The sequence below is a fragment of the Hibiscus syriacus genome, unplaced genomic scaffold (genome assembly GCF_006381635.1).
Source record: "Hibiscus syriacus cultivar Baekdansim isolate YM2019G1 unplaced genomic scaffold, ASM638163v2 tig00117012_pilon, whole genome shotgun sequence".
Lineage (NCBI taxonomy): Eukaryota > Viridiplantae > Streptophyta > Magnoliopsida > Malvales > Malvaceae > Hibiscus > Hibiscus syriacus.
This window is the reverse complement of record NW_024063524.1, coordinates 1584845-1597414: the sequence shown is the minus strand read 5'-3', so window position 1 is coordinate 1597414 and position 12570 is coordinate 1584845. Positions and strand designations below refer to the sequence as shown.

The 12570-nt window shown below is 33.9% G+C and overlaps 3 protein-coding genes across 3 annotated transcripts; 2 read left to right on the top strand and 1 right to left on the bottom strand.

Annotated features, from left to right (window-relative positions):
* Positions 1–1479: 1479 nt before the first annotated feature.
* LOC120195409 (syntaxin-112-like) lies at positions 1480–2593 on the bottom strand. The gene is made up of 2 exons (XM_039197447.1): positions 2528–2593; positions 1480–2422 (listed from the first exon to the last, which is right to left on the bottom strand). Exon 2 carries the CDS (start codon positions 2408–2410, stop codon positions 1553–1555), a length of 858 nt encoding a protein of 285 aa, XP_039053378.1. The 5' UTR covers positions 2411–2422; positions 2528–2593; the 3' UTR covers positions 1480–1552.
* Positions 2594–4001: 1408 nt separating this feature from the next.
* On the top strand, positions 4002–6950 carry LOC120195420 (pheophytinase, chloroplastic-like). The gene is made up of 7 exons (XM_039197453.1): positions 4002–4209; positions 4305–4409; positions 4719–4857; positions 5121–5291; positions 5861–6101; positions 6293–6384; positions 6514–6950. Exons 1-7 carry the CDS (start codon positions 4107–4109, stop codon positions 6803–6805), a joined length of 1143 nt encoding a protein of 380 aa, XP_039053384.1. The 5' UTR covers positions 4002–4106; the 3' UTR covers positions 6806–6950.
* A 416-nt stretch (positions 6951–7366) lies between these two features.
* On the top strand, positions 7367–9976 carry LOC120195398 (gamma carbonic anhydrase 1, mitochondrial-like). The gene is made up of 5 exons (XM_039197437.1): positions 7367–7532; positions 7742–7885; positions 8539–8664; positions 8742–8893; positions 9355–9976. The coding sequence occupies exons 1-5, from the start codon at positions 7418–7420 to the stop codon at positions 9631–9633; spliced, it is 816 nt and encodes a 271-aa protein (XP_039053368.1). The 5' UTR covers positions 7367–7417; the 3' UTR covers positions 9634–9976.
* Positions 9977–12570: the final 2594 nt, after the last annotated feature.

Sequence of the window (12570 nt, the reverse complement as noted above, 5' to 3'; positions counted from 1 at the left end):
TTATCTTTGTTCCGCATTTATTTATTTTGATTATTTTTCAACTCTTTTCACTTTTATTTTGTTTTATTTTATTTTATGTTATCTTTGCGAAAAATGTAAAATAATGCCATTTTGTGAGGGGTAATCTATGGGAAAGTCTCCTAACTGTAAAGGAAGTGTTTTTTTCGAAGATTGTTCACACAAAAGGGCATTAGTTATGTGAAATTTATACTTTTTGAATAAATTCGAATGAATAAAAGGATCATAATTTAAATATATTTTTGAGTTTGTAATTTCCAATGTTTCAACAATATATAATCGTTTGTGTACCAAATTTTGGGCGTTGTGGGAGTGCTCACCCTTATCCACACGTAATCGACTATCGAACTCTTAAAAACGAATCTTTGGTAAAACACAGACCATTTTTTGACGTTTAAGGTTTCCAACCTACCTAACTTAATAGTTGGTGGCGACTCCAAATTAAACCATTTTCCAAGTCATATTTCATCGCTTTTCGTGAAACAAATTTTTTAAGTCTAACGGATCCCTGCAGAAACGTTATGACACCCCAGTTGCCACCTTAGAATTCTTTTTTAATGAATTATCTTAGGAGTAAAAAAAATATCCAAAATATATAAGTTTAGGTGCGTGTATACAAATAAATAAAGAGAATGAAAGATTAGAACACAGGAACAATTAAAAGAGGTGTGTCTTTCTTTTTCTGAATCTTGAGAAAAGGCTGTAGGAAAACATACTTGATTTGCAAAAAGCAACAAAACCCATGTCTGGAATCTGTCTCTTTAAAGTTATGGCTACTGATTAAGGAAGGAAACTAAGCATATTTTACTGAACTGATTTAAGTTGTCTTAAAAGTTGTTTGGTTGTTTCAATGTTTGGAAAAAGCAGTCGTTATTATTACTTTGATTCAAAGTTGATAGATGAGTTCCATTTTGATATAGCCGAAGTCGAAGTGGTATGTAATCTTGGATATTGGAGGGTGAGCAATGAAATGACAATGGCCTGACCAGCTGAAGTAGCTAACATGCCCAAAGACGCTGAAATTTATAGAAGAAGGGCAGATTCTTTGAGTACCCGTGTAAGGCCTCCTCCAACATGTGTGCATGAATCTGCTAGTGTTTGTGAGGCTTCTGAATCCAACATAAGCTTTCCCAAACTTTAAGACCAGATCTTGTTATCTAAGGAACGATGGGTTCACATAATGATTGAGATTAGTGTTTTTTAAAATGTAATAGTATCTGATAATATTTTTAAAAATCAGATCAGGTCAAATCGATGAAACACTCCAAAAGAAATGATAGATGAAAGATAATATATTTGGAACCCATGATAAGAGTATGTCTGTTCGGCTGTTCCTATTGTTAAATCTTGTAATCGTGATATGAAATCTAAGATCTATGTTGAGAAAAAAACGAGAAATAAAGGCAAAATTGATACCATACCGACGACGCAAGTCCAGTGCAATAGATAGACATAAATGTGAGACGAGACGATGGAACCAAAATGCTGAAATCGTTACTTAAAGAAACTGAACATTGCCGGATCTTTATGCTTCTCAAGAAGCTAAAATCGAAACGATGCAAATTACGAGTATAATCAGACCAACAGCACAAACCCAATAAACCCAAGTTTTCCTCTTCTTCGTCATTTGATTAGCATAGTGTAAACTAGAGATTCCGCCACTGATGAAGCTACCTGCGTTGGCCACATTCTCTTCAATATTATCCATTTTCTCCCCTTGTGCCTCGACAAGCACGGCCATGTCTAAGAACACCTGATGAAGCCTCTGCAAACTTCTTTGGATATCAATGACAGCCTCGTGCCTTTCATTTTTCTCTGCAAATAACTCGACTTTTTCGCCACCGGATACCACTTTTCCTAGAATTTCTTCGCTCAGTGACTCGCCGGTGGCGGCGTAGTATTTTCTCTTGAGATCTTGTTTTTGATTGGATAAAATCTTTTCCCTCAAGCCCTGGAAATCCTTCATCATTTCCCGAAGCTTAGCTTTCAAACCACTGGTGACTGAAATCCTGGTTCGATCCACACAAGTCCCTTGTTGTTTCCTGTTGGTTGCATTGGATCTTTCCAGTGATTCAAGCCTTTCTTTAACAATCTTTGCTTTTCTGAGAATGGAAACCGTGTCTGATTCCATTCTATCTCTTAACCCTCGAAGAACTTTGGTGCTGTGAGTGGACTTGGTTTCTTCATTTAGGGTTTGAAGATCGAAGAGGAAACTGGTAATCTCGTCCATGGCGGCCTTGATTGATTCCACTTCTTGGAAGAAGTGAGGGAGGTTGCTTTCATCTGTGGGGTTTAGGCATCTCTCGATATCAAGGTCAGATTCTAAGTCTTTCTCTGCTTGTTTCTTCAGTTCCACATAACTTAAGAACGACTTTGTCATTAGATCATTCATCTTTGCAAGCTTCTGTAAAAAAAAAAGAGACAAACCCAGAAGAGAAAATGAAAACAGTTTCCGGAAAAAAGATGCATGAAAACGAAAGCCCGATGCTTGTAAAGAAACGAAACCAACCCTTTGTTTTGATTCTTGGTTATCTTCACTGATTCTTCAGAAGTCTAAAATACAACATCTTTTAAACTCAGCAAATGATTGAATTAATAAAATAAATGAGAAAAAAATCTTGAAAGTAATGAGGAGAACCTGAAAGTGAGGATTCCAACTTCCCAGAAAACCGAAATCTGCTGTTTTGTTGAGTGTCGAAAGCGTTGCTGAAATGGCCAAGATTACTTCTCTTTAAGTTGATGGGGACCAGAGTCGACGAGAAAAATAACGGTTCAAATGGGGGAAATTTTGAAGCGAATCAAGGAACGGGATTTTTCAGTTAATCAATTTAAATTTTTGTTCAAGAAGATGAGCCGTTGGATTGTGGGAGAGCCCTCGAATTCCGCCAAAATAACTTGCACATTAAACACATCATCTTTTTCTTTTATCGAAAATTCATTATTAAACTTTGTTAAATGCTAAATGGTATTCAATTTTTTTAGAAAAAGATTAATATGACTCTTAAATTATGTTTACAACCGATGTTGATCTTTAAATTCAAAAAGAAAATTAATTTGGCCATTTAAACGACATTTTTGTCGTTGATTGTTTTGATATTAATAAGATATTTAACGATATTGATATGATGATTCACGGTATACTAAATTGATTTTTTTTTATCGAATTAGATAATCTTAAATGTTGGACTCATGTATTAGTTCTTTGATAAAAGGAAATGCTTGGTTGAGTGGAAAATGGGGAAAGAAAAACAATTTAATTTAAAACATAAAATGTTTGGACTAGAAGGCTAAATAAACCCTTACAAGTATTATTTTATAACTTGTGATATATTTTAATATTAAATTTTTTAATAATTTAGTTTTTAGTGGGTTTATATTATTTTTTTAATATTTAAATGTTTTTATTTTAGATATAACATATATATTTTTAACTATTTAAATAAATAAATCCTCAAGTTTTAAAAAAAATTAATTTAACTCTTGAATTCAATAAAAAAATTAATTTAATTTATTAGTCATTTCATCAAAATAGGAGCAATCATAAGTCCAAAATAGGAGTAAAAAACTTATTTGGCCCTTGAACCATTCATAACGTCTTTAAATATTTAAACCCGAAGTGATCAAAATAAGAACAAATCAAAAGTTCAATAAGTAAATTGAACTTTTTTGAACTTTGGTGACCAAAATAAGAATAAGAAATATATTGAGTGATGAAATGCTGAATTTCCCTTATGAAATGAAATTCTATTTCAAATGTGGCAACTTGGTAAATAATCTAAAAATGTCTGGTAATTGGAAAGATTCATAGTGAAAACGGGAAGAAAATCGAAGTCGGATGCATGGCTTGGAGTTTGCCACAACTGGTCAAGTTACAGAAGCCACAGAACTGGCCGCCTCAAAAATCCTTAACCTTTAAGAACCAACCCTTTAAATATCATCACTGTCTGCGAACACTTGTCTCTTCCGTTAACTCTCATTTCTTTTAAGTTCTAAAAATCGTTTCCCCCCTTTCTTAGCCAATAATTTAAAGGCCGCCCTTCATTTGTACTCTCTCAGGGTTTTAGAACCATTCTTGGAGGACTACAACAATGGATTCTTCTTCATGTGCAGTCTCACCTTCACTTAGAACTGAATTGTTAAACCCAATCTCTACTAGGTTTCTCTCTCCTTCAAGAATCTATCATCAGCCAAGTAAGCTAGCTTCTGTTGTGAATCTTCAACTTAATATTTTCATTTTTATAAATTTGATTACTTTCTCTTTTGTTTACTTGCTATGCACTTAAAAGGAAACAAATGTGAGATGATAAACAGGAGGGGTTTTGCTTTAAAGGGGATTATGGCATCTGGTGCATCGGTAATGGGTTCTTCCTTGACTAGCGAACCGGTTCAAGGTCAGGTTTTTAAATATTCCCCAAATTGTTCTTTGCTTCTTAAACCGTGGGTTAGTTTTTGTTTTGTATCCTGGAATCTGGTTTCTTACAAAGTAGTACTTTTTTGGCTGACAGTTTGTGTTCTGTCTTAGATTAAGACCAGACTATTGTTGGAGCATAACTAGGTTTTGTTCACACAGGGCAACTTACTGTTGAGAATTGAGATTGTACCCAAGCTGCATTTGGAAACACAGAATTCTGTTGAGTTCAAAAAAAGTACTACACCTATAATTTTAGATTTCCTTTTATTGAATTTTGGTTTTTCTTTAGGAGTGGAGAGATTACCGTTCAAGCCGGACGGATACAACTTCTGGACATGGCGAGGTCGGAAAATACATTATGTAGTACAAGGGGAAGGGACCCCAATTGTTCTTATTCATGGATTCGGTGCTTCTGCTTTCCACTGGAGGTTTGCCATTTAATGCTTTTATTGCTCAAACTAGTTTATAAGGATTGATTTCCGATTGTTTCACCTGTAAAAAATGCAACTTTTCGTTTCCAAGTTAATTGAAGTTTCTGGTGGAAATCAAACAATGATAATTAGAGGATTGGAGCGAAAATATTCATGGCATACTGGTTAATTTCGACTATTGTTATCTAGTGTTAGTATTATAAAATCAGGTTCTAAGTCATATAAGACTTAAATGCTCCTTATGTTTTCCAAATTTGCAGGTATAACATACCTGAATTGGCTAAAAATTACAAAGTTTATGCCATAGATTTGCTAGGATTTGGGTGGAGTGAGAAAGCAATTATCGAGTATGATGCAATGATATGGAGAGATCAAGTAGTTGATTTTCTGAAGGAGATAGTAAAAGAGCCAGCAGTGTTAGTCGGAAACAGGTAACAATCAAGAACAAGTACTTGACGGTTACTCTCATTCCTGCATGTATGATCAAAAGATGTGATAACAATGAATCTTAACATGGTGTTGTCTGATATTGAATGAATAAGCTGCTTTTTTTCACTAACAATATGCATACGAGTCTGAATTACTTCCTTAAATGAAGCTGACATGATAATTGATGCAGTTTCAGCACTAAGAGCTTCATTTTTACTAGTCAAAACTCCGAAATTTGCATTAGTGTGATGCATACTGAGAGTGTTACTTTCATTCTTTTATTTACACTTTTTGAACTTGTCAAAGAGAAGTTCAACGAGTATTTCGGCCAGAACATCTGGTGCAGTCTCTAAAGCTGCACCGAGTATTTACATATCTTTTAACAATCAATAAAGTAGTAGATTTCCGAATGCATAACCTTCTAGCATGCCCTTTTCTATGAAAGCAAACCTTGAGGTCTGCATTTCCCCCCATAAATTCATTGGCCCAATTCTTCCGTTCCATTGATGGTTGTCATTGGAACTTGTCTTTCGACACAACATACCTAATGACAGTTTGTTGTTTATTTCAGTCTTGGAGGGTTTACGGCTTTGGTCGCAGCGGTGGAGTTGCCTGAACAAGTGGTTGGACTCGTGTTACTGAATAATGCAGGACAGTTTGGAGACACAAAGGCTAAAACCACCAAATCTGAGGAAACGTTCTTGCAGAAATCTATTTTGAAGCCACTGAAGGAAATTTTCCAGCGTGTTGTTCTTGGGGTTTTGTTCTGGCAAGCAAAGCAACCGGCTCGTATCGAATCTGTCTTAAAAAACGTATGTTACTCACAGCCTTATTTATTTGGCTTCCCTTGCAAGGTTTGTCCAGATTGTCAAAGGTTTGGATTGGTTTTATGAACTCAATGTCTAATATTAAACTTCACATGCATCCTAAGACGTAGCATCGGCAATCTTTAATGGTTCCCTGGAAGATATCAAGCCACTGATGATAGTTTTTCATAAAACAGGTGTATATCAATACCTCTAATGTGGATGATTATCTTGTGGAATCCATAAAAATGCCTGCAAATGATCCGAATGCCAGAGAAGTGTACTATAGGTATCTGTATTGCTTCAACTCTTTATTTTTATCGAAGTTTCAATGTTTGGCACTCTTTGTCAGTCCAAAGCATACAACATATATACCTGCAACAGCTTGTTTCACTGTCGAACTGTCAATTATCCTCAGGTTGATGACACGGTTCATGCTAAATCAAACGGAGTACACTCTGGACAGTTTCTTGAGCAAGCTAACTTGTCCACTCCTGTTGCTATGGGGTGACTTAGACCCTTGGGTTGGTCCAGCCAAGGCTAACCGCATCAAAGAATTCTACCCGAACACAACCGTCGTGAACCTACAGGCAGGTCACTGCCCCCATGATGAAGTTCCAGAACTTGTTAATAAGGCTTTAGCTGAGTGGTTGTCGACTTTACCGAAAAAGCTTCGCTCCAGACAGCGTAAAAGAGATCCAGTTTTATGACGCCGTGAATCACTTTGTTATAGGATTACGTATAATATAACTGTAAATACATTGATTACATGCTTCATACAAATGCAAGAGAGTTGAGCATTGTTTATTACATGTAGGTTCTTGGAAACAAAGGGGAAGGTTTATATGGCTTCTGGTAATGCTGTATCTTGGAATAAACTCTCAGCTTTTAAATTATAAGTTTTCTATTAAAAGGGATAATATAATCCAATAAAAGTGAAGAAAAAAAGATAGAATAAATTTTGTATTGAAAATTAATAATCACAGATTTACAGGGTTCAAAACGAATTATTCTAAAAAATTCATATCAATCAATAATCAGTTAGAATTGGGTTAATTGTATTTTTGACCCTCAAAAGTTTTCCAAAACAAGGAGAAAAGCGTACCGCGTTGCATACATCGCATCCTACTGAAAGAGATAACACGTGGCAGAAGGTGATCAATTCACGATGAGAAACTGTAGGACAAGTAACCGTATGGAACGAGAAGATGGTCGCTGAGCGCTGGGGCAGTTCATCTCCAGTTACAAAGCTTCACTTTCTCGGCTCAAAATATTAAAAAAAAAAAAACTCCTCAAATTGTCTGCTAAAATTTAAGAACGAGATGGGAACACTGGGGAAAGCAATCTACACCTTTGGGTTCTGGATCCGAGAAACCGGCCAAGCCCTCGATCGCCTTGGTTGCCGTCTCCAAGGCAGCTACTACTTCCAAGAACAACGTACGCACCGTAAAACCCTAACTTCTCATTCAATTTTACTACTGTATCAAATTCGCTACGCATTTATGCTTCATTTTTAGATCAAATCATGTAATATCGTGATATAATAATCATTGCTTTCATCGATGGAAATTCGAAACTACATTTGGGTAGATCTTGACCACGTATAGATGATTCTTTGGTAATTGTTTGGATTTGGTTTGTTTCAGTGTCGAGGCATCGGACGCTGATGAACGTATTCGACAAAGCTCCTGCTGTTGATCGGGATGTATTTGTGGCACCTAGCGCTTCTATCATCGGCGATGTTCAGGTCGGACGAGGTTCTTCTATCTGGTATGGATGCGTACTGAGAGGTAAGCAGCCTAATTTTTAATCAGCTGATGAATGGTTGACACACCAATAGTAGATTAACTGCTCTTTTGTTTTTATCCAAGTTTAGGGTTTGGATGATTTATAGTTCAATTAGTCTTGTTCTTAGGAAAATGAAGCTAATGAAGTTTTGTTATTTTATCTCAGGCATGCAACAAATGTTTTTAGAAATTAGAATTTTACCGTAATTTCTAAGATGAAACATTTTACCGGCAAGGTCCATGTTTAATGACGGATGTGTTGTAGCACATGAAATCCATGTTCTATTTTGTGCTCCGAATACTGAATTAAGAATTTTTGTGTGATGAGCCTGGAGTATGTTAGAAACTTGTAATGAAACTATGTTGTTTATGATTGATGACAAAAATTCATAATTGCTTTTATGACGATATATATATATCATAGGTATTAATTACCTAGCTTTTGAAGTAATTAGAGAGACTTCAAAATTCCATGACTGAACCTTTATCCATCCATTTTAGTTGCCCCTATTGAAAATGAGATTGATGTAAAACTTCTCATTTTTGTATCTTTTAGAACTTTCTCAGTAATTACTTTGCTTCTTCCCTCTGCCTGTTGTTGAATGCTAAGTCAATGACAGCTGCTATTTTCTGAAGCTGACTTTTGATGTGTGCAGGTGATGTCAATAGCATCAGCATTGGATCTGGAACAAATATCCAAGATAACTCCCTTGTTCATGTTGCAAAATTTAACTTGAGTGGGAAGGTTTTACCAACTATTATTGGTAGTAATGTTACTGTGGGTGAGTGAGCTGTCCTTTAAAGCGGTCCTTGTCTGCAGTTTTAATTGAAGATGTAATTACTAATAAAAATTGGACAGGTCATAGTGCTGTTTTACATGGATGCACCGTGGAGGATGAAGCATTCGTTGGTATGGGGGCTACCCTATTAGATGGAGTTTATGTTGAGAAGCATGCCATGGTTGCTGCTGGAGCTCTTGTGAGGCAGAACACTAGAATCCCATGTGGAGAGGTTTGTGGACTCTTCTTCACTGATATTTTGGAGTGTTAATCTTGCTTCAAATCTTATTGATAGATAAATGTGAAATAAGTATTTATGTTCTTTGTGAAATAGGCGTACCCGGTCTCTATGAAATTAGATACAATAGTTTGTACTCTACACATAGACAGCATGAAGCAATAGATAAGATTTTATAGGCAAAGTGGTAGGGATTGCCATTGTAAGTGGTTCCCGGTTCCGCTTTCAAATGGAAACTAGATTCAGCCTGCATTTTGCATATCAGCTAGGATGAATGTTACATGCTTTTTTGGTGTTTTGGAAGGAGAGGAAACCTTCTATTACTCTGTCAATAAGCTTTAAAAGGCCATTTTTAACACCCTGCTTTGGTCATGCTTATCACAGAGTAAAGTTTAAGGTTAATAATTGATCCAGCTATTCTACACTTGCTGACTGACTTTCTCTGTAATTTACAGGTATGGGGAGGTAACCCAGCCAGGTTCCTAAGGAAGCTGACTGAAGAAGAGATGACCTTCATTTCCCAGTCGGCCTTAAACTATACCAATTTAGCACAAGTTCATGCGGCAGAAAATGCCAAGAGCTTTGATGAAATTGAATTTGAGAAGGTGCTGCGCAAGAAATTTGCTCACCGTGATGAGGAGTATGATTCAATGCTTGGGGTTGTTCGTGAGACACCTCCGGAACTTATCCTTCCTGATAACGTTCTCCCTGATAAACTCCCCAAAACTGCTTAGGAGTCTCAATAATTCCTTTCTAGGATAATTCTAGAGATTCAATGTTAGTAGATAATTTTGTTATGATCTGAGGATTTAAAGAAAATGGGTGTTTCAGTTCCAATAATTTTGGGGTATGGTCTCGCTGAAATTGAATCATATTGCTGACCCAGGCGCTTGGCTACTGCTATCTTCTCTGGATTTAGAAGTTGAACCTGGTAGTTGGTAGAGACTGGCAGGCAACTGGATGTGCAAGTCATGTAAGTTAGTCTTGTGTGGTTGTATTGAACAATGAGTCGCTTGTTACGTTCACCGGCAATAAAAATAAAAGAAATGGGCTGACAATATGCTGTTCGTAATGAAAGCTTAATTCCATTTTAATAGTTTTGCCTGAAAGTTCTCATATATCTTTTTTGTGTACGCTCAGGTCCATCTCTATATGAAGGGTCAGCTTGGCAAAACTTTTGAAAAGTGTTGTTTGAAAGTGTAATTTAGAGTTTAATTGTTGAGATTGTTGTTAAAAAATGAGTTTGAAAAAAAAAAAAATCCAATATAAACATTAAACATTATGCTAGAAATTAAAAATATAGCATTTAAATTATATTTACACTTATTAATACCATAATATATAAAATATATCAATTTAAACTATAATAAAAATACAAAAATATTTTAAGAGCATTTAATTATGGGTAAACTACACGGGAGACCACTAAACTATGGTCAAAAATCAATTTGACCACAAACTTTCAATTGGATCAATCAGACCACCCAACTATTTAATTGGTTCAATCAAACCACCGACCATTAATTTTTAACAGAGGTGGTGACGTGTCCGTTAATAAAATTGGTATAATTATATATTTGGTCCTTAATATTTACATGTTCTATCAATTTAGTCACTATTTTAATTCAATTAAATAAATTTAACTATTCAATTAGAACGTGACACGTGTCAATACATGATTGGAAGATTTTATTTATGAATTTTAAATTATTTAATTAAATAAATTTTCTATCCATTCAGGTGATGACATGTGTCACCACCCAATTGAAGTGAAAATGATAGGGACAAAGTTGCGCTCCAAGAGATTCGAACCAATGTCACTGGGGAGGTAAGATTATAAGCAACTAGGCGCCAAAACTATTGGGCCAAAGTTCCACAATTGTTCAAACTTACAACAATTTGTATTTGTCTTTTAAAGGTTTGTTAATGATAAAAAATTAAACAAATTATTTGTTTAAATAAATTATTTGCCTTACAACAAATTATTAAAAAATTAAATAAATTATTCATGACTAATTATTATTTAAATAAATTGTAAATTATTTTTTTGAATTAAAAAATATTCAATTATTATATAAATTAGAAAATTCTAATTTGTTTTGGTTAATTCGAAAATTGACCAAATTAATTGAAATTTGTTCGGTTCGGTTAATAATTTTCAAATAAATTTTGGTTCGATTAACGATTAAAGAAAAAAATTCGGTTAATTCGTTTATGATTAATTCGATTCGATCGGTGGCCGAATTAACCGTTTGAACACCCCTAGTTGTAAATTTTAAAAGACAAATAATTTGTTTATTTTTTATCATTAACAAACCTTTAAAAGAAAAATAGAAATTGTTCTAAATTTAAACCATTGGGGATCTTTAGCCCAATAGTTTTGGCGCCTGGTTGCTTATAATCAACCGCCCGCCCGCCTACGTGACATTGGTTCAAATCTCTTGGAGCACAACTTTGTCCCTTTAATTTTCACTTTAATTGGGTGGTGACACGTGTCACAAAAATGGATAGAAAAATTATTTAATTAAATAATTTAAAATTCATAAATAAAATCTTTCAATAATGTATTGAGACATGTCACGTTCTAATTGGATAGTTAAATTTAGAGTAAACTACACGGGTGACCACCCAACTATGGTGAAAAATCAATTTGACCATTGAAGTTTCGATTGAATCAATAAGATCACCCAACTATTTAATTAGTTCAATCAAGCCAGTCACATTAGTTTTTAACAGAGATGGTGACGTGTTCGTTAATAAAAATGGCATAATTATACATTTGGTCATTAATATTTATAAATCCTATCTATTTGGATATAAATTATTTTAATAAAATAAATTTAATCTCTAATTAATTGGTGACACGTGTAATTACCTAGTCAGAGCATATTTTATTAATTTTTTTATTTATGTAATTGTCGCGGGCGTCTTTCCAATTAATTTGTCGGTTGTCTTAGTTGCGAAAATTTAAATTTAAATGAAATTTAAAAATTTGATTCGAATTGCTTACCTTTGATCGATTGAAATTACTACAGAAAAAAAGTCAAAAATATGTTAGATGGAAAAATAAATATTAAATAAATCGAAGAGAGGGAAAAATAAATAAATAAATCGAGAAAATAACAATAAAAAATGTTAAGAATAAGAAAGAAAAAATAAAAATAAACATAAAAATAAAAATGAAGAAAAATATTCAGTCTTTAAAAAAAAAAGAGTGTAAAAAAACAATATATATATATAACAATGTAAAATGAAATAAAAATATTAAAATTAGAAGAAAATAAAAAAAATATATATAATAAATAAATAAGAATGTAAAAGATCAAAATACAAAAACAAAAGGTTAAAGAACTAAAATGGTGAAAATAGAAATTTAAGGGACTAAAATAATTAAAATAGAAAGTTAAAGGACTAAACCCTAAATATACATAAACCAGAGCTAAAAACGAAAATATTAAATAACACAGGTACTAGAAATAAAAATAACCCACAAATTAAGAATAAGGGCTAAAATGAAATAAACAGAAACATACAGGACCACACAGTCATTAAACCAAATACTGAACAATGACTAAAATCGAATAATTACAAATTCAGTGACCAAATTCGAGCATCAGCCCAAAATATCAAACACACAAAACGAGTAATTAAAATGAAACTATTACAAAATT

Excerpts from the sequence above, each read along its gene's own strand:
- LOC120195420 (XM_039197453.1), top strand. The coding sequence starts at position 4,107 with ATGGATTCTTCTTCATGTGCAGTCTCACCTTCACTTAGAACTGAATTG. Across the intron at positions 4,410-4,718 it reads GACTAGCGAACCGGTTCAAG|GAGTGGAGAGATTACCGTTC; the intron begins GTCAGGTTTTTA and ends GTTTTTCTTTAG. Across the intron at positions 4,858-5,120 it reads GCTTCTGCTTTCCACTGGAG|GTATAACATACCTGAATTGG; the intron begins GTTTGCCATTTA and ends CCAAATTTGCAG.
- LOC120195409 (XM_039197447.1), bottom strand. The coding sequence starts at position 2,410 with ATGAATGATCTAATGACAAAGTCGTTCTTAAGTTATGTGGAACTGAAG.
- LOC120195398 (XM_039197437.1), top strand. The coding sequence starts at position 7,418 with ATGGGAACACTGGGGAAAGCAATCTACACCTTTGGGTTCTGGATCCGA. Across the intron at positions 7,533-7,741 it reads CTACTACTTCCAAGAACAAC|TGTCGAGGCATCGGACGCTG; the intron begins GTACGCACCGTA and ends GGTTTGTTTCAG. Across the intron at positions 7,886-8,538 it reads GTATGGATGCGTACTGAGAG|GTGATGTCAATAGCATCAGC; the intron begins GTAAGCAGCCTA and ends TGATGTGTGCAG.